Source organism: Eriocheir sinensis, chromosome 2 (genome assembly GCF_024679095.1).
Source record: "Eriocheir sinensis breed Jianghai 21 chromosome 2, ASM2467909v1, whole genome shotgun sequence".
NCBI lineage: Eukaryota > Metazoa > Arthropoda > Malacostraca > Decapoda > Varunidae > Eriocheir > Eriocheir sinensis.
Genome location: NC_066510.1, coordinates 6298638 through 6319885, shown reverse-complemented (window position 1 = coordinate 6319885; position 21248 = coordinate 6298638). Strand labels below are relative to the sequence as shown.

The window sequence follows — 21248 nt, the reverse complement described above, 5'->3', positions numbered from 1 at the left end:
TTGAGTCGCTGGAGTCGTTCCTCGTACGGTTGGGCCCTTAAGGTTGGAATCATCTTCGTGGGGCGTCGTTGAATCCTCTCCAGCAAATCAATGTCCTTTCTGTAATTAGGAGACCAGAACTGTACTGCATACTCGAGGTGCGGTCTTCCCATGGAATTATACAAGGATAGCATCACGTCTGGCGTTTTACACTCGAAGTTCTTCGCTATGAATCCGAGCATAGTATTGGCTTTGTTATATGCTTTTTTACAGGGATTCGCGTGTTTCAGGTCACTGCTGATAGTGACTTCAAGATCCTTTTCCTCCTGCTTCGTCTGCAGAGGTTTCCCATTCAAAATGTATGTGTGGTTACTATTTGGGGACCCAATGTGCATGATTTTGCATTTAACATTAAACATTAAACATTTAACATTAAAGGACATTTGCCATTTTTTCTGACCATTCGATAATGTGATTGAGGTCTTTCTGAATGATTTCGCAGTCGGTCTTTGTAAGGGCCTTTCCACCCACCTTGGTGTCATCAGCAAATTTCGATAGTGTGAATTTCAGTCCTGATTCGAGGTCATTGATATATGTATATATATATATACATATATATATATATATATATATATATATATATATCTATATATATATATATATATATATATATATATATATATATATATATATATATATGATAAAGAGAATGTGTCCCAGCACTGACCCTTGAGGCACTCCACTAGTGACTGGAAGCCAATCGGAAGGCTGTCCGTTGAGTAGTACTCGTTGTTTTCTGCTGGTGAGCCAATCTCTTATCCACGCGATCAGATTGGCTCCAATGCCCGCCGAGTGCAGTTTTTTAAGGAGTCGCTCGTGCGGTACCTTGTCGAAGGCTTTCTGAAAGTCCAGGTATATAACACCACTGGAGTGATGGAGTGAGAGACAAGGCTATTGATAAGAGGGTGTGAGAAAGGAGGAAACAAGGGAAATGAGTGGAGAAAATGGGACGGGAAAAGAAGAGAGAGAGAGAGAGAGAGAGAGAGAGAGAGAGAGAGAGAGAGAGAGAGTAAAGGTGAGGAAAGAGGGAGAGAGAAAAAGTTTGAATGGGAGGGAAAGAGATTAGAAGATAAAAACTGGGAGGGAGGGGAAAGGAAAAGAAGAAAGAAATGAGAAGGAAGGAGAAAAATACGGGGACGGAGAGGGAGAAGAAAAAAAGGAAGTTGGGAAGAAGAGAACCAGGGAAAAGCCTAACGGAACAATAGGCCGCAACGTAGAAAAAAAAAGAGGTGGGTGACGTAGGTGCTTATTTTGGTGTGTTCCGACCAAGGTAAATATAGTCTACCGACGGGTAAAATCATCCCCCCTCCCTCGCGCAGGCAAGGTACCAAACTCCGCCCATACCCGTGACGTCAAAGAGTGGTATAGGTAAACTCCGCCCATACCCGTGACGTCAAAGAGTGGTATAGGTAAACTCCGCCCATACCCGTGACGTCAGAGTGGTATAAGTCTGTGTCTTGGATGTGGGTGAGCTTCTTCATTCAATGGAGCTCCCCGTTGTCTTGATTTATTTCTGTGTCGAGCAGGTTCTTCATTCTTTTCATTGTCTACAAAATTAGTATATATATATATATATATATATATATATATATATATATATATATATATATATATATATATATATATATATATATATATATATATTATTTTATTTTATTTTATTTATTTATTTATTTATTTATTTATTTATTTATTTTTTTTTGCCTCTTGTCACATGCTGTATGTGCTGTATGTGTGTAGAGAAGTTCCCCATTCATGTCCTGCAAGTCACTGCACGTCACGGGGTCAAGTCTGAGACTGAGCCGCTGTTAGCTCTGCAACCTTTCCTCCTACCCACGCTCTGACGTCACACACACCCGCACTCAGAAGCGCAAATTTAGAGCCAGCGTTTGGGGGGGACGATTTTACCTGTCTGAAGGATGTTTTTACCTTGGTTCCGACATACGTCGAAAATCGGGTTACGACACGTCGTTAGGAACGGAACTCCGTCGTAAGTCGAGGACCTCCTGTATACTGTTTAAAAATATTAGCGATTATTAATGTTCTTAAATTCAAAAGTGTATAAGAACATACCAAAACATCAAACTACTGAATTATAAATGGTCTCATGTTTCAGTAGGAGGTGTTGTCATGGGGCTCCCAATGCAAGGGGGTAGCTCAAGCGCCTGCCCAGCTTCATCAGCTCCACAGATATCGGCATAACAACGATGAAGCTGAGCAGGTGCTTGAGCTGCCACCTAACATCGGGAGCCCCACGAGAGCACTTCCTGCAGAACAGAAAGATAACGCTAACAAGGAAAATACTGGAAGAAAACACACATTATCACGAAATGCCTCGTTGTACGACGTCTCTCCATACTGGAAGCCCTCCATATTGCTGTAAAGAAATAGAGCCAAATCTTAACTAACAAGCAGACGACCTACATGCACTCCCGAACATGCGCAGGAGCGCCGCGCACCAGTCTGACCAACTAGCAGCCAGCGTACAGCATAGGGATGTGTGTGACGTACACCCAGAAAAGTTAGAGTTGCCAGTTGTGCCTACCGCCAACAAGGTTGGAGGAAAAAGGCCCAGTGACTCATGAAGGGGAGGGGAGGATGCCGATCGACCGACTCCATCGGCTGGCGTCAGCCTAGCTGACCAAGTCAGTCTTTCAACGAGGACTGGCGTGTCTCTTGGTACATGTCGAAGACGTGAGCGTGGGTTCCCTTTGTTCGCTGCAAGACGAGAGTGTTCAAAGCGGAAAACAATGGGAATAGATTCTAAGTTAATGCTGCCACCTTGAGCTAAAAAAAAAAAATAATAATAAATAAATAAATAAATAAAGGAACGCAACATATTATTCTCCCATACAAACCGAATCCATATTTTAAGGAACGGATGGCAACCCTAATTTTTTTCTAGCCTGTCATGATGACAGCCGCTGCCCGCTGCTGGTAAGGGGGACGGACGTTACTACGCGTATTTAACACGTATTTTAGGACGACCCTTGACAAACATAATTTTATGGACTGGTTTTGTGGTTCACCGAAAAATGTGCTCCCTATAGTTTTAAAATACTTACTTTTATTTGTTTAACCATTCAGACAAGCAAATACGGAACAAATGGCATTCAACGTCGGGCAACAAAAATGATCCCTTCCTTGCGCAACAAACCCTACGAAGAGAGGATTTCCACCCTTAAAATTTTCTCTCTTGAGAAACGTCGCCTCCGAGGAAAACTGATCGAATGTTTTAAAATACTTAATGGATTCACGAATGTGGACAAATCAAAATAGTTTATGATCGATGACACTTTGCGAACGAGGAATAATGGCACAAAACTTAAAGGTAGGCAAATAAATTCAGACTGCACCAAATTTTTCTTTACCAACGTTGTAGTGCAAGAATGGGATAAGCTCCCACCTTTAGTGGTACAGTGTAACACGATTGACTACTTTATAAAAAAGCTCGACCGACACTTCCTTCCTTCAACTTAATATTAACTATAAAAGAGTTGAAATGCAAAGTTTTGGAGCCATCTGATTAATGAAGAATCACTTAGGTTTAAAGACAGGCCACCTAGTCTGGACCATGGGGTCTGCGTAGTTTGATTTTCTATTTAAATCTCTGTAAAACTATATGTAAACGCGCAGGACGGAACATGGCTGCACTATACGCGAGTCGGTGTTGTGAGAAATACCTCCTCACAGAAATATGTCGCTCTTCTGTTCAATACGTATGCACACTGGGGGAATACACAGCAGGGAAACATTAATTTTCCTGTGTTTTTTCTGCTTTCTCCACTTGTGATATTTGTGAGCGGTGAGTTAAATATAGAAGCAGTAAGCAAGTTGAACCTCTCTGTGAGCTATTTTGCGGCGGTGGGTGCATAACAGGCAATCCAGAAGTCAGTCATTTAGTGATTTCCAGAGAAAGATACTATCTCCATAATAAACAGCATCATATTTTGTCGTGAAATAAGCAGTCAGCATCTCGAAATTAGTAGGTTACCCTCTCGTGAATAATCCCGTATTTCAGTTTTCATATTATTTACATTCAAATAAAAATATTCCGAAATCCGAAAAAAATCCGAAATCCGCAATGCTTTCGGTCCCAGGAATTTCGGATAAGGGATTCTCAACCTGTACTATATTTATTGCCACTCCTTATCATGACTGAAAAAACGTCACTACTTTCTGAAACCACAATAAAAAAAAGTGAAACCAAATTGTCGAGTCCGTTTTGGCGTTGGCTCCCCCCTCTGCTCTGACACAGAGTCCCAACACCTATTTTTTCCTCTCATGTGTTACCTATAGCTTACATATGAGAGGAAGAGATAGGTGTTGGGACCGTGTGGCAGAGCAGAGGGGAGAAAAGGACCGCGGGAGCCTACGCCAGACCGGCCTCGACATATTTGGAAGACTATAGTTTTGGGGGTAAATTTTAAATAGTAAAAATGAAAACGACGAATTTTTCAAAAGCTAACTTTTTTACTCTCGTTCTCCTACTTTTAACAATTAGATTTACAGTAATATATAAACATGAATACAATAGAGAAAGGCAACAAAAACTTGCCATTAAATACTTTGAATGTGCTCTCTTTGATTAAAAAAGTTCAGAGTTGGGACTGTGTCGGCTTACTCAAAGCATGCCAGGCCACCCTCCTGCACAGTCAGATGTACAACAGCCTCTCTCAGCCACTCACTTCTCTCATATTACAGAAGTTCATGATCATTAAACCCAGTAATGTCCTAGGGGTTAGCAGGGCTGAGCAGAGCATCAGGGGCAACATTACACACCTGCATTCAGTTGACCCACACAAGTGGAACGGAGTCAAACAGAACAGTGGATCAGCGAGCCCCCCAAAATGCCCTACACAACGGCTTCCTCACAGTATTCCAGCAGTAGCTCTGATAGGCAACCCTTTACCGGAAACAGCAATCATAGTTGTGTAGTGCGGCGACTAGGCCTGATGGGCGGGCCTCCCACAACACACTCAGCGAGCAGGGTACCTCTTTGGCCGACTGGTAAAGGAGTGGCTCTCCAGTCACGCTGGTCGCGGGTTCAATCCCGGGCAGCCGGAAAAACCCTCTCCTTGTCTTGATTAATTTCTCGTGTGCTTCGATACACGCAGACCGGAAGTAGTAGAAAAAAAAAGAAAATCTCGACATTTCACTGATGGCATAGCGGTAGGCATCCTCTCCTGCGATTCTCTTGAGTCTCCTCGAACGAGTGACAGGTAAGAGTTATGGCCCATGCTCTCCTAAGTTGATAGAAAATGGGAGTATTGGAGGTATGTCTCTACGGGGACGTTGTGGAGTAGTGCACAAAATATGGGTCACTGTCTAAGGTCTCAACACACAGAAATTAATCTACATAGGGGAGAAAGCCGTGTAGTGCGGCGACTAGGCCTGATGGGCGGGCCTCCCATAACCCACTCAGCGAGCGGGGTACCTCTTTGGCCGACTCGTAAAGGAGTGGCTCTCCCGTCACGCTGGTCGCGGGTTCAATCCCGGGCAGCCGGAAAAAACCCTCTAGTTGTCTTGATTAATTTCTCGTGTGTTTCGATACACGCAGAGGACGTGTGGGACCGGGAGTAGTAGAAAAGAAAGAATAAATCTCGGCATTTCAGTTGAACAAAACATTCCTAGAAGGTAAGAAGATAGAGAAGAGGTGACGCTGGCCGCACATTATCTGTTTTGTTTATATTCACTGCCCCGCCTGACTCTGTGAACTCGATGATCCATTCACCACTATCTTGGCAAGACTAGTTAGCTTTATTGCATGATGCAGCAGTGTGTGACCAGCGGGACAAATGAACTCAGGGAGCAGGCGCCCACCCTTCTCACATAACTCCCCACACAAGAGCCATCTTGACGCAACTTACTCATTTACTCCTCCCACCCAATGTCAACATATTTTCAAGGCTTTGATCGTTACTTATAAAACTTGGAACTGTTTCTATCCTATCGTCAGGCTTGAAATTGCTAGTTAGAGACACACTAGTCGTGGGGCCCCACTGTACAAGCCAACCCCTTTAAATTCTTGAATCTCAAAAGATTTATTAAAATAAAAAAGTCTTTTAAAGAAGTTTTTAATGTAACCTATCTTCTTGATTTATTGAATGAAACATAACTGAAAATAGAGATTGGTTTCTTTATAATTCTGGTAGATGTTACATGCATTTGCTAGTCCAGCATTTCAGTTCAAAAGACAGTTAAAGGTGCTACTAAAAACACATATCATGCAAGGGTCCGTGTCTCACCTGAGGGAAAAGAAGGCCTTCTCTGTATAGCCTGTCACAGCTGTAGCAATGGCCAGCATGAAGGTGATGATGCCAAAGGTGGCGTGGACTGGCACAAGACCAGCCCGGAACTTGGCTGAACCCTGCTCACAGCACAGCAGGACCCAAAAGCTGAAGAACCCTACCACAAGCTGAAAACAAAACATTAACAGTGTCAAAGAAATGAAAATAAATGATGCTGTATCCTTACTGTGTACACTCTTGAGGCCACTTCACGCTATGCTGGCAAGGCACGCCCACAATGTATGCTATGACAGCGTTCACACTGGAAACATTGTCAGGTAAGCTACATTGCAGATGTTCCACCCAACAGCTGTCTTTCCTGTATACATCCCTCCAGCCTTCTGTACATAGATCTATCATATAAGCACAGATATTTCTGTACTTCCATTACTTTCAGGAATCCCGTGCTTGAAAACTGAAATTGCCTCCTTTATACAGTGCCTCACATGCTTAGGTTAGTACATAGCAAATTGCAGGTAGAATCTCACTTTCTTAATTGCCAGGCAGTGAGCAATGCAGAGGCTCCCCTTACAGTGTTCTACTTCGCATGCATAAGGCGAGCTGTGTTCTTGAAATATCGCAGAGGTGACTCACAAGCTATGTCATAGGCGCCGCTTGCATAGCTTTGCATCTAGTGTGAACAGTCTCACTGAAAACAACAGAAGCGATTAAAGGCCCTTACCCAGTACGTACAGTCAACGCTTAGTTTGATAGAGCCTGATATAAAAGATTTCATAGTTTGATGTACCAGACAAATAATAAAATTGGTAGAATTTTCTGCTAAAGTCACCTCTCTCTGCCCACAAACACTTGTCAGACAGCAGCAATAAGGGACTTACTAAGTTGAAGTTTGGTAGAGGGTAGCACTGTCACTGATTCATCAGCATGAAGATAGAAATGCAATACCTCTCAATTGATTCTTTAAACCTTAATTACACATCATCTCAGTATCTCAAAAACAGATGAGAGACTAATGAAGTCTGGGAAGGAGGAACCATATTTCCCATGCTGAAACTCAGCCCACGGAGACGGAGAGCCAACTTTTTACCCAGTCAGATAAAGAGGTGTCCCACAGTTAAATTGGTCTGGGTGTTTTTTTTCACTTCTGGAAGCTTACTAGAGTAAGTGCTACCCCTAGAATACATGATGTATGCTGTCCATGGAAAATGCTGAAGATTTGCTGAATCTGAAAGGAGACTATGACTGTCCAACAGGTATGACATTGCTGACTTAAGACTACTTTTTATGGTATTTTTGTATGTGTTACAGAGGAGTAGGTAGGAAGACACCTACCGAACGGGCGTGAGCTACCCCCGGTGAGGATATATGGGAAGTGAGGAGGGTGCTGAAGCCCTTCAAAGACCCTTCCCATGTCCTCACTAACCGTTTCCCTTTTGTCTCATCAACACCAGACAGCAGTTCAGCATGCTCTCCAAAGACAGTTCCTCTCTCTTTTTACACCACACTACATTCACACAACATAAACACCTTTTCCCAAAATTCAAAATTCAAAATGGCGAAAAATTACAGAGCCTCGGAGTCCCCGCCTGGGGGAGGGAACCATAAATTCCCCCAGGAGGACTCCCCTTCTGGCTGCCGACTTGAGAGGTGTCCTGATGACTCCTCGAACCTCCTCCTTATCAATTTCTGCAACATTCGCGGTCTTCGTTCTAATTTTCATTCTGTGGAACACCATCTCTCCTCCTCTAAACCTCATCTTCTCTTCCTCACCGAAACACAGGTTTCTGAGGGTACTGACAACAACCTCTACTCTGTTCCCTCCTACTATCTCTATCCTAAATTTCAATCCAAAGCTGGATGTTGCGTCCACGTGCGCAACGACATCACTTGCCCTCATGCCCACGACCTTGACTCTTCTGAATTTTCTACCATCTGGCTAAGACTTCATTGTCATTTTATTACTAAATACATCTGTGCTGTGTATCTCTCACCTAACTCTACTGACTATGTAAAATTCTTTGACTATTTGAACACTAAAGTGGAGCACATCTTGACTCACTCTCCCTTCGCTGAAATCTCCATCTTAGGAGATTTCAGTGTTCACCACCACCAGCTTTGGCTTTCATCCTCTTTCACTGACCAGCCTGGTGAACACGCCTACAACTTTGCTCTCCTCAACGACCTAGAGCAGTTGGTTCAGCACCCTACTCGTATTCCCGACCGTCTTGGAGACAGGCCCAACATTCTAGACCTCTTCCTTACCTCTAATCCTTCTGCTTACTCTGTCAAACTGTTCTCTCCGTTGGGCTCCTCCGATCATAACCTTATTTCTGTATCCTGTCCTATCGCTCCTGTACATCCTCTGGACCCACCGAAGAGGCGATGCTTCTGGCATTTTGCTTCAGCTCGGTAGGACGACCTGAGGATGTACTTTTCCGATTTCCCGTGGAATGATTACTGCTTCCAGGAGAGAGACCCCTCTGTGTGCGCCCAGCGCATCACAGAGGTGATTGTCTCTGGAATGGAGGCATACATTCCACGTTCTACTCCTCATGCTAAAAAGCCTTGGTTTAATCATACTTGTTCTCGTGCTATTACAGATAGAGAGGCAGCTCACAAAAAGGTTCCAGAGCCTTCGAACACCCGCTAACTTTGACCTTTACATTTCAGCCCGGAATCGTGCCAAATCTATTCTCCGACTTACCAAAACTTCTTTTATCAATAGAAAATATCAACATCTTGCTTCTTCTAATACTTCCCGTGACTTCTGGCATCTAGCCAAAAATATCTCCTCCAATTTCACTTCTTCCTCTTTCCCTCCTCTCCTTAACCCTGACGGCAGCACTGCCGTCTCATCTGCCTCTGAGGCTGGACTCTTCGCTCAAACTTTCTGTAAGAACTCCACCCTGGGCGATTCTGGGCATATTCCTCCTACTCATCCCCCCTCTGATTCCTTTATGGCTGTTATTAAAATTCTTCCAAATGATGTTTTCTATGCCCTCTCTGGCCTCAACTCTTAGAAGGCTTATGGACCTGATGGAGTGCCTCCTATTGTCCTTAAAAACTGTGCTTCCGTGCTGACACCCTGCCTGGTCAAACTCTTTCGTCTCTGCCTATCAACATCTACCTCTCCTTCCTTTTTTTTTTTTTTTTTTTTACAGCAAAGGAGACAGTTCAAGGGCACAAAAAAAGTAAACATTAATAAAAAAAGCCCGCTACTTGCTGCTCCTAAAAGAATCCAAAGAGGTGGCCGAAAGATAGGTCAGTTTCGGGAGGAGAGGTGTCCTGATACCCTCCTCTTGAAAGAGTTCAAGTCGTAGGCAGGAGGAAATACAGATGAAGGAAGATTGTTCCAGAGTTTACCAGCGTGAGGGATGAAAGAGTGAAGATGCTGGTTAACTCTTGCATAAGGGGTTTGGACAGTATAGGGATGAGCATGAGTAGAAAGTCGAGTGCAGCGGGGCCGCGGGAGGGGGGAAGGCATGCAGTTAGCAAGTTCAGAAGAGCAGTCAGCGTGGAAATATCGATAGAAGATAGAAAGAGAAGCAACATTGCGGCGGGATTTAAGAGGTAGAAGACTATCAGTATGAGGAGGAGAGCTGATGAGACGAAGAGCCTTAGCCTCCACTCTGTCCAGAAGAGCTGTGTGAGTGGAGCCCCCCCACACATGAGATGCATACTCCATACGAGGGCGGACAAGGCCCCTGTATATGGACAGCAACTGTGCAGGGGAGAAGAACTGGCGGAGACGGTACAGAACGCCCAGCCTCGAGGAAGCTGATTTAGTAAGAGATGAGATATGAAGTTTCCAGTTGAGATTTTGAGTTAAGGATAGACCGAGGATGTTTAGTGTTGAGGAAGGTGATAGCTGGGTGTTGTCAAAGAATAGGGGATAGTTGTTTGGAAGATTGTGTCGAGTGGATAGGTGGAGAAACTGTGTTTTTGAGGCGTTGAAGGACACCAGGTTCTTCTTGCCCCAATCGGAAATAATAGTAAGGTCTGAGGCTAAGCGTTCTGCAGCCTCCAGCCTTGAGTCGTTAAGTTCCTGAAGGGTGGGTCTTCTATTAAAAGAAGTTGAAATGACGGTTGGTCCAGACCCTTGCCGAGTCTTGTCGTGAAAGTTTAGCATGGAATATTTTTTCGCGCTAACCCTCACGACCCCAAACTCCCCTTCCAACGTCCGCTCAGCATTCGGCGACCGTTTCTAGACCTCTTTCATGACCTGCCCGACCCTTTCACATCAACACCCGAGACCTCATGTACCCTAGAGTCGTGGGTAGTCGTGGCCCAGAGTCGGCACAGTGTGAGCGGGGCTCTAAAGGCCCCTTCACACTGTGCGGACTCTGGGCCACGAAAACCCAGCGACTTTTGCATTTGACAAGTCGACTCCCACGCTCCAAGAATAAGGGGGAGCTTTTTTTGGCGCATTGGTGTCGACTAGCATGCTTGCCGACTGTCTGGGACATTCGGCCAACTAGTTACCAGCATGTCTGCGACATGCTGCCAACTAGTCTCAAGACGAGTCTCAACGGTCATTTTTTTAAATGACGCAATGTCTACGACAACAACGAATCTGCCGACCGATTGGCCGACAGTCGCAGACGGTCTTGACGATAGTCTTGCAGATTGTCTGTCAACTGGTTGGCCGACCAGCTGGCCGACAGTTGCCAAGGAGTTTGCCGACGGTCTTCCCGACGGTCTTCGTGACTGTCTTGGCGGCAGCCTTGCCGACTGTCGCCGAATTCTATCCAAAATCTTAAAAGGATATTTTGGCCGTAGATATCTTAATAGCAGTCTTCATGAGTGCTGGGGTATACAGGGCCGAGACTCCGCTGTGTCTACTTCTAGGGTTGCCACCCGTTCCTTAAAATACAGAATCGCTCTGTATTCGAGAATGAAATGTAGCGTTCCGTTTTGAACCAATACGGAAAGCCATTTTTCCGTATTTTGTGATCTAAATGGTCTAGCAGATAAAATTCAGTATCTTAAAATTGTAGTGAGCGCATTTTTCGGTTAACCACAAAACCAGTCCGTAAAATTTGTCAAGATTCGTCCTAAAATACGTTTAAAATACGCGACGTAACGTCCCTCACCCCTCCCTCTTGCCTCCACCAGCAGCGTGCAGCGGCTGTCACTCATTGCATGCTCGAGAAATTTTAGGGTTGCCACCCGTTCCTTTAAATATGGATCCATTCCGTATTGAAGAGTGAGATGTTGCATTCCACATATTTCTGACCTCAGGCTGGCAACCCTATTTGTGTCATTCAACACAAGAGAAGCAGCAGGAGTGCGTGCGTGCTGTGCGGGTTCCAAATTTGTGCCCGTGATACGTAACCATGCCCAGAAGTTGTTATTGTGCTTGTGATTGCAAAATGAATATATAAATTTCCTGATGGCGGCAGTGCTAGCCAATATTTCTGAGCCGACAGTCGTCACAAACGTCCTTCATTAGGCGAAGACTATCGTCACGACAGTCCCTCATTATTCTTAAGTAGTCGGCACCGGCGACTGTGTCGACAGGAAACGGAAAAAAATGAAAAATGGCCCCGACAGTCGTCACGAATGTCTCAAGACAAGCCAAGACTGATGACGACAGTCTTGACGACTGTCCCGGACCTCCCTCAGACCTCAACCGGAAATGACAGTTGGTTATGATCCTTGCCGACTCTTGTTGTGAAAGTTTAGCATGGAATACTTTTTCGTGCTAACCCTCACGACACCACACTCCCCTCCCGACGTCCGCTCAGCATTCGGCGACAGTTTCTAGACCTCATTCAAGACATGCCCGACCCTTTCACATCAACACCCAAGACCTCGTGTACCCTAGAGTCGTGGGTAGTTGTGGCCCAGAGTCGGCACAGTGTGAACGGGGCTTAAAGCGGTGTCACACTGGCCGTTTACCTCCAACCATTGGGGCTACGGGCAACGGCCGTACGCCCAACCGGGAGCGAGTTGTCGGTTGCCCGTAAGCTGGTGTCGCACTGGGCCTTTTCCCTTCCATCGCATTGGCGGCAGCTAGGGCAACCGGCAACTTCAACTTTAACGGGTGTGCGTCACACTCGGCTAAGGTCGGTTGCCCAAACCCACATCTACGACGTAAACAAAGCACTTGCCCTGTATCGACATGGCATCGTTTGCTAGAGTAGGGACTGTCGCGGCTTGTGCTGCCATTACCCAAGTTATGGATTTGTTGCTGCAGTTAAACTGAAGGAAGAAGCGGTTGAGGGTGTGGCGTGCCTGTGGTTCCTCCGTGCTTTCATTGTCACCACTGAGCGTGCGTGGCCAACCCACCCATCTAGACTCCGACCACATAAACACGTGGATCGAGTAACAACACACACACACACACACACACACACACACACACACACACACCAGACTCATTGGGAACCATGGCAGATGCTTGTGACAAACAGAAATGATTTCACCATTTCTTTGAGTGTATTTGAACGTATTTGGTGAGTGGCTCACATGAACCAAACCAAACTCTTGGCAAGAAGAGAGCAGTCGTCTTTGACACTGCTCTCTTCTTGCCATTGGGTATTCTTGCCGTTAGGTTAGTATGAGCCACTCACCAAATAAGTTCCAACACACTCTGGCCATTTCTGTTTGTCAGAAACATCTGCCATGGTTCATTATGAGTCTGGTGTGTGTGTGTGTGTGTGTGTGTGTGTGTGTGTGTGTGTGTGTGTGTGTGTGTGTGTGTGTGTGTTGTTATTCGATCCACGTGTTTATGTGGTCGGAGTCTAGATGGGTGGGTTGGCCGCGCACGCTCGGTGATGACAATGAGAACTTCTGGCACGCCACACCCACAACCGCTTTTTTCCTTTCATTTGACAGCAGCAACAGATCCTGAACTTGGGTAATTGCAGCACGAGCCGAGACAGCCCTTATTTTAGCAGACGATGCCACGTCGATATAGGGCAAGTGCTTTATTTACGTGGTGGATGTGGATATGGGCAACCGACCTTGTCCGTGTGTGACGCACACCCGGAAAAGTTGGAGTTGCCGGTTGCCCTAGCTGTCGCCAACGCGGTGGGAGGAAAAAGGCCCAGTGTGAAACCTGATTACGGACAACCGACAACTCGCTCCTGGTTGGGCGTACGGGCGTTGCCCATAGCCACAACGGTTGGAGGAAACCGGACAGTGTGACACCGCCTTAAGGCAGTGAGGCCGCTGATTGAGTGGACGCCGGCAATGACGTTATCGGACTCACAGTGAATCACAAGCGTGTTTTCAGAACTGGCAGCCGCCTTCAACTGCGGCCTCATAAGGACACGTTCTCTCTTCCCATTTTCTTCCTTTTTCCAAGGTACATATTTTCAGATAACAAGGGAGTAAAGGGGAAAAAAAGCCAGCTTCTCCAAGGGTAGGAACAAATAAGCGCCTTTTTAATGTTTTCAATACCCCGAGTTTCGCGATTCTCGAGTTTAGCGCTAAACCTTTTTAACGAAACAAGCGCGAAACTCGGGAGGGTAATGTAGTTGCCTCCTCCTTTCCATCTCAATTAAATCATTTTTATCCAACACGTCCATTCCACTTGTATTCCTGTACAATGCTGTCAGGTCTCCTCTCTCTTCTTTCTTCGAGTGTTGGTAAGCCCAGTTCCTCCAATCTACTCTTGTATGACAGGTTTGATAGTTCTGGTACCATCTTAGTTGCAATACTTTGAATCCTTTCGAGTTTCCTTATATATTTTTTTCCTGTGTGGTGACCAAACAACTGCCGCATACTCTGACCTTGGTCTAATCAATGTCGTTATTATTTTCATCATCATGTCCACATCCTAGTAGTGAAATGCCACTCTAATATTTTGCAGCAAACTACATTATATGTTTCTCCGAATATCTTATTTATGTGCTCCTCAGGTGTCAGTGTATCTTGCATTATATTTCCAAAGTCTTTTTCTTCCTTCACTGTGTCGATGATTGTCCCTCCCATCCTATACACTCCACTTGGTCTATTTTTACTTTTTTCCATTTTCTTTGTGTAACATTTCTTTTTTGTTAAACTCCATTTCCCATTCTTTACTCCAATTATGTATCTTTTAAATCTTCCTGCAGTTTATTACAATCATCATCATCTCATTTTTCTAAGCAGTTTGGCGTCATCTGCAATCATACTCATGGAACTCTTTACATTTTCCGGCATATCATTTATGTATATTTAAAACATTATTGGCGCTAACACTGATCCCTGTGGCATTCCACTTGTGACGTTATCCGATCCGCTTTTTCATCTTTCAACATGGTTCTCATTTCTCTGTTTGTCGGGTAATTTTTCATCCATTCTGTCATTTTTCTCCCCAATCCTTCTCTATGTTCTAGCTGCCACAGCAATCTTTTATGTGGAACTTTAATGAATGCATTTTTTAGGTCCAAAAATATGCAGTCTGGCCATCCGTCTCTCTCCCGCACTATATCTATTACTCTTGAGTAAAAACATTAGATTTGTGACACAAGATCTACTCTGTCTGAAACCAAATTAACTTTTATATATTATCTTCTCTCTTTCCAGATGGCCCACCCACTGTCTTTAAATTACCTTCTCACACAGTGTGTGTGTGTGTGTGTGTGTGTGTGTGTGCAAACCTTTTCAGCTGGACTCTTTTGAGAAACATAAAAACAGAAACTTGGTGATGTACTGACTTAGGCTGCCTCCGACTTAACCTCCTTAAAGAGAGGAGCATTAAGACACCTCTCCACACAAAACTGACCTCATACACTCATCTATAGGCCATTCCCTTTTACAGGGGCAGTGATTAGCAGGCCTTTTTTCTCATTTACTTTTGCCCTTGAGCTGCTTCCTTCAGTGTAAAAAACTCACTATTCGCGATTTTCCTCTGCACCACTCACTCACAGGACAGGGAGGAGGCTAAACAGTACTGACATTACACATTAATAATCACAGATTGCATAGTGAGTGTACAGATTACAGAGGTTACACATATCACAGAATACACAGCATGATTTTCTTCATGCAGTGCTTAGAAGTAAGACAGTCTCACTCTGATCTGACAATGCAGACAAGAAGAAACAAACATTATGCATATAGTTTTGGAATGAGAGCTCCATGAAAGCCACGAGGTACAAAGTGCAGCTGGTACTTGTCGGCATCACCCTACATGTATCGGAGAATGTTTTCCAAGCCAATCGTTAGTTCAGCTTGCTACTTTACCGGAAGTGGATGGGAATATTTCAACATTAGGCCGCATTCCTGAGGAGCTGATGTGGGAGGCTGCCTCACCGTATGTGTTACCTGCAGGGCAAAGAGTCCAATGGTGACCACCCCAAGCCACGAGTGGAGGGAGTAGAGGTTGGGGATGGGCGGCACTCTCAGGTTGTGGGAGTCAAACACCGTTATTGTCCCCACCACGATGCATGGCACGGCCATCAGGTACAGGAAGGTGTGGAGGATCTTGGCAGTCAGCTTGTTGCAGCATCGGTACAAGCGGTACACCAACATGGCTGAAATAAATTAAACTACTTAAAAACATGAAAAACTGATGGGTACGAGGATCTTTTTGTCAGGCTAACAACTGGGTATGTTCACCAAACTACATAAACCGGCCATCCGATTAGGATGTTGTGGAAATTATTCCGTCTGCATATATTGTATATTCTTATCATTGATTTAATGATATTCATTTAGAGCAGGGGTTCCCAAGCTTTTCCTAGCACGACCCCATTCACCATTTTCAACTGTTCAGTGCGACCCCAAGTGTGTGTGTGTGAGTGTATATATATATATATATATATATATATATATATATATATATATATATATATATATATATATATATATATATATATATATATATATATATATATATATATATATATATATATATATATATATATATATATATATATATCCCAAGTGTTTATGTTTACTTCTACATTTACAACACTATTGTGAATTTTTGGTCGAAGAATGATGGATTAATTGAGCGTTTCCGTTTCTTGGTGGAAGTTTCAGATGGTGTCTTTAAAAACCTCTCCATAATGGCTGGCCGCTGGAAAAGGAATTGTACTCGAATTACTAAATATATTTCAATTAATGTTATTAATCAGCAATGTAAATAAAGTATTTTCAAGAGTAACGCAACATCATAACTCCTCTTCCCAAGGTGATACCTCCTTTGCTGCACAATACGCATCATAGCATTGCACCATCTTACCACACTAATAATAAAATACCACATAAAATTGCGGGGGTGGAAGCACAAGTGAGTGCTCTCAGCCTGCTCCTGCACAGGCGTTGATTTGTTATGTGAATTTAATTTCATCAATTGCCAAAAACCATGGAAGTGAGGATTCTTTTGCATATATACCAAAGTTTTACGGGTGCTGATGATAATGAGGATGTGAAATTTTTGGAATAAATTAGTAAATAGGGAGATAAAACGAAATTTAGATTACGCGAATTTCACGAGGATGTAAGAGCGGGGAGGGTAGTAAGGGAGTAACACAAACGCACATACACACAATCACCTATTTTAAGTGTCTTGTCCATGTCCATGACCTGTATGATGTTTGCCCAATAAAGTAACCCTGGCAGATATGACTTTCTCTATCCGCGAACCTACTAGCACTAAGGACACTCGCTACTACCAACAAGGCTACCACCGCCCCACCTCCCCTCACCTCGTCTCACGTCAGCACACCAGCCACCCCCACCATGGGCCTCACGGCCCTACTGCAGTGGATGGAAACGCAGCGACGTGAAGATGAGTGGCAGCGACGGGAGGAGGAGAGACAGCGACATGAGGAAGACACAGCGCGTTATGAAGCACTCATCGCGAATTTGGTACCGCGCATTCAACCCGTCACGACGCGACATCTCCCACACCATAGTCGCCAGTAGCACCATCCGGGACCCAATAAAGTAACGCTTCCACGCCAAGTCCTCCCAAAGCAGCCGCTCAACCACCACCCGCACTCCACGCCGATGTTACCTTCCAAAACTTCAGAGAATGGAGGAGTTAATGGACCGATTATGCTACGATGGTGGATCTTGCAAGCCTTTCTCAAGAGAAACAGCTCATCCAACTGGAGGTGTGCTTATCTCTCGAGACACAGCGCGTATTAGAACACACTCTAGGGGTTCCTCCAGACGCCGTTTCTCCCGTGCAAGCTGTTCTCCATGGATGTCCTTCGGGAACACATCGAATGCCGACGGAACGAGGCATTACGTCGACGCATTAAACCAATGGAAGGTGAACAATTCGCTGACTTCTACGTACGCTTGATGAGGGCATCCGAGGAAGTCGACGTCTGTAAAGGCCGCCATAGAGGATGCGAAGAGACTCAGATCAAGCAAGTGATCTTAATGGGTGTCAGAGACGAAAAACTCTTGCGTCGCCTTATCTCTCTTGACGCTTCTTGTACCCTTCAAGACGTAGTGATGGAATGTCGGGCCTACGAATCTGCCCGCCATACGCCTGCCCTACGCGCCCCCCTCCCCTACTGCCGTAAGGGCCACGTCACAGTACCAGAAGGCAAAAAAGAAGGCTCCAAAGGCGAAAACTGTTTTTCAGACTGAGGCACCCTGTGAAGTGCACAGTGCAATTGCTATGGGAAGCAGCACACTCACCGTACGTGTCCAGCCGCTGAGGCCATTTGCAGATGTTGTGGCCTCAAGGGATATTGATCACACACACTACGATGCCCTGCCAGGAACGCTCAGTGCCGTTTATGCGGTCGTCTCGGCCACTACGACAAGTGCTGTAACCAGTCGAAACCCAAGGCTCAATACCAGCGACGTACTCCACGCATCAGCAACAACGCATCGCGTCCTCCCTCACCTGGCAGTCAACCACGAGACCAAGGACAGTGTTCGAGCCACGTTCGACGGATGGGATCGACCCCTCGCCCCAGTGCGAAGTGCCTTCAGTTTTTTATCAACGTCACCGTCACTCACAAGAATGTGTCAGCATGCTTGCAGATGATTCCTGACACTGGCGCTGACGTCACAGTTATAGGCCCGCAACACCTACGACCCCTAGGACTGGCAAAGCATGATCTCGAAACGCTGCCCAAGGCTAAGCGGTTCACAGCCGATGGTTCCGAGATGGCCCCTGCAGTTGGTTCCTTCGAGGCCGTCATCACTTTCGGCAACAAGTCATGCTCAACGTGGATTGATGTGCACGACGGAGTTCCGACACATCTACTTTCCTGCGAACAGTTGAAGGAACTGTCGATCATCCCGGAGGCATTCCCGAAGCCCATCCTCGAAGTGAAGCATACCAACAGGTTACGCAGCGCAAACAGCGAAGGGAATGAACACCCTTCCGGTAACCGTTCAGAAATCGACTCTCTCACCACTTCATACGTCAGGCTTCTGGACCACGTGAAGAACTGTTTTCCTCGAAACCGCTATGACCTTAACTCGACACTCTTCCCCTATTGGAAGCTACGTGAGGACCTTTATTGTGAGGGTGACCTTGTTCTCTATGGAGCACGGGTTGTCGTCTCTGCAGCCCTACGCCGCAACGTCTTATCTCGCCTCCATGACAGCCATCGAGGAGCAGAGGTCACCAAGAGACGTACAAGGCAAACTGTCTATTGGCCGGGTATCAACTCTGATATCGTCAACTCCGTCCGAGCATGCGAGCCCTGTCAAGTCATGCAGGCCAGCCAGCCGCAGGAACCATTGCTCTGCGATGACCATCCCATCAGACCGTTTGAATCTGTTTCTACGGATTTCTTCGCTGTGGGTGGGATATCGTTCATCGTCATCGCTGACCACCTCTCAGGTTGACCCGTCGTGATACCATGCGGTAACGACACAACGTCCGCCGCCACCATCTGCAAGTTTCGGCACTACTTCAGTGTAACGGGTTTACCGGGGGGTGTTTAAAGGGCGTTGATTAAGACTTCAGGATCCTTAAGGCGAATATATTCGTAGCCTATATGTACAAGAAGCGTCGTAGCGAGAGCGACTCCGTTGTGTGTCAGTCGGACTCTCGTGAAGGAGTGACGAGTTACAGGTTGGAAAATAATTGTTACAATTGGTCACGTACGTCAAGGTGACCTCCACGCACTATGAAATGCTGTGTATACAAACTGAGACGGTAAACACTGACGGACGACATTCATATAAGGTGGCGTGATCTATCTGTCGTGGGTTTTTTCCATTGACAATTGTATGCCTAATTCGTGGTGATATTAAATAATAATAACAATACATTGATATCCTACTATAACATCAGGGACATGGGCGTCCCAGTGCGTCTTCGGACTGATGGAGGACCCCAGTTTACGAGCCGGGTCTTCGCAGCCTTTCTTGACCGCTGGGGAGTCAGACATGTGATGTCTTCGCCGCAATACCCACAATCCAACGGTCACGCTGAGGCTGCGGTGAAGTCATTAAAACATCTGATTCTGAAGGTAGCTTCATCGGGCAACACTGACTGTGAGGACTTCGATCGGGGACTGCTAGAGCTCCGAAACACCCCGAACTACACCGGCCGTTCTCCATCTCAAGTGTTGTACGTTCCTGCGTCCCAGTGCACCCACAGCCCTTCCTGGAAAAGTGGCAGACCCAGATGGAACTGTGCGACCGACGAGCTGCCAAACGTGCACAAGTCGTCGAGAGCGCCTACAACGCGCACGCCCATCCCCTTCCCAAATTGAAGATCAACGACCAAGTTCGGATTCAAGATCCAACATCTCTGCGTTGGGAGAAAGTCGGCACCATCATGGGACTCAGCAAGTTGCGAGCCTACCATGTCCGACTACCGAGCGGCCGTGTCTGGGGGCGGGATCCACAAAGCGTTAGTGAGTAGTTTTGGGCCTCAACAACAAATTTGAGATTCACAAAGCTCGTGCGGTAATAACTACGAACTATTTGATAACGTCACGAGTTAGCGCGCGGATTCACAAAGCTTTTCGTCGCGCTGTGTGACACTAAATTTGTTGTTAAAAAACTACTGCCTCGGAGGTGTAGTAAACGCCAACAATATCATCATATTTACATATAAATGCTTATAAATCGCGTTTTTCAACTTGAAATATAACTTTGCGAGTAGGAGAAGCCCATTTCTTTGTAAAATGATGAGATATACACACTTTAAGAGGCATATCTAACTCAGTAGTTGCCTTACGGCTGACCGTCGTGCACGTATAAATGTACGTCTTCACAGGCAACACCCCCTGAACGCGCCTGTACTTTCGCAGGAGAGGCTTACATTACTGAATCGTATAGATCTTGGCCTCTTCTTTCCAATGGTGTTTGTGTTTTTTAGCTGTGCTAAATAGTTTTTGAGATACAGCAGTTAAAAGAGCGAGCACTAGCGTCACTTGCTAGTGGTGCTAAAAGCTCGCTGCGAGCGCCAGTCGCACTCACAGCAAAAAACACCCCCTGAACGTGCCTGTACGTTCGCAGGAGAGGCTTACATAGCCGAATCTTATAGATCTTGGCCTCCTCTTTCCAATGGTGTTTTTGTTTTGTAACTGTGATGAATAGTTTTTGAGATATAGCGGTTAAAAGAGATCCCCTTCCCCAGCTGGGGTGCCCGAGCGCGTCTGAGGAGATAGTCTCGTTGCGAGCGTTTAGTAATGAAAGGGTTAGGACTGAAAACGTATCCTCCGTATGACACCCATAACTTAACACGGCCCCTGATTTTGACGAGTGACTTGAGATAAATCGAACCACCAAGTATGATTGGTCTAAATGTGAGAAAAGAAACCAAGTAATGGACCGAGAGGCCGACGAAGACTCCAAGAGGCCCAAACAAAATAATCCGTTTATCTCGATGCAAGTGTCTGCCTCCCGTTTCGTTGGTCCGGTGTGGTGTCATCTGCCATCCACGTATCGTGAGACATCCCATCCTGATCTGCGCATGCGCGGAACCCGATCTTTACACACACAGTATTGATATTATAGTTTGTCCAGCCATGATGGCGACAAGACAGAATGGCAGTTTTTATGGGAAAATAGCCAAATTCAAGGATG

General features: G+C 45.6%; 1 protein-coding gene across 4 annotated transcripts in view; it reads right to left on the bottom strand.

Moving 5' to 3' along the window:
* The window catches only part of LOC126998895 (plasma membrane ascorbate-dependent reductase CYBRD1-like), a 54876-nt gene that overhangs the window by 26326 nt on the left and 7302 nt on the right, over positions 1 to 21248 (bottom strand). For 3 of the 4 annotated variants that reach the window (XM_050861127.1, XM_050861098.1, XM_050861116.1), the window contains exons 2-3: positions 15537 to 15757; positions 6288 to 6457 (exon numbers count right to left, since the gene is read on the bottom strand). In XM_050861127.1, the coding sequence (XP_050717084.1) occupies positions 6288 to 6457; positions 15537 to 15757 (391 nt within the window). The remainder of the gene's footprint in view (positions 1 to 6287; positions 6458 to 15536; positions 15758 to 21248) is intronic. The other variant, XM_050861107.1, reaches the window with a different exon arrangement.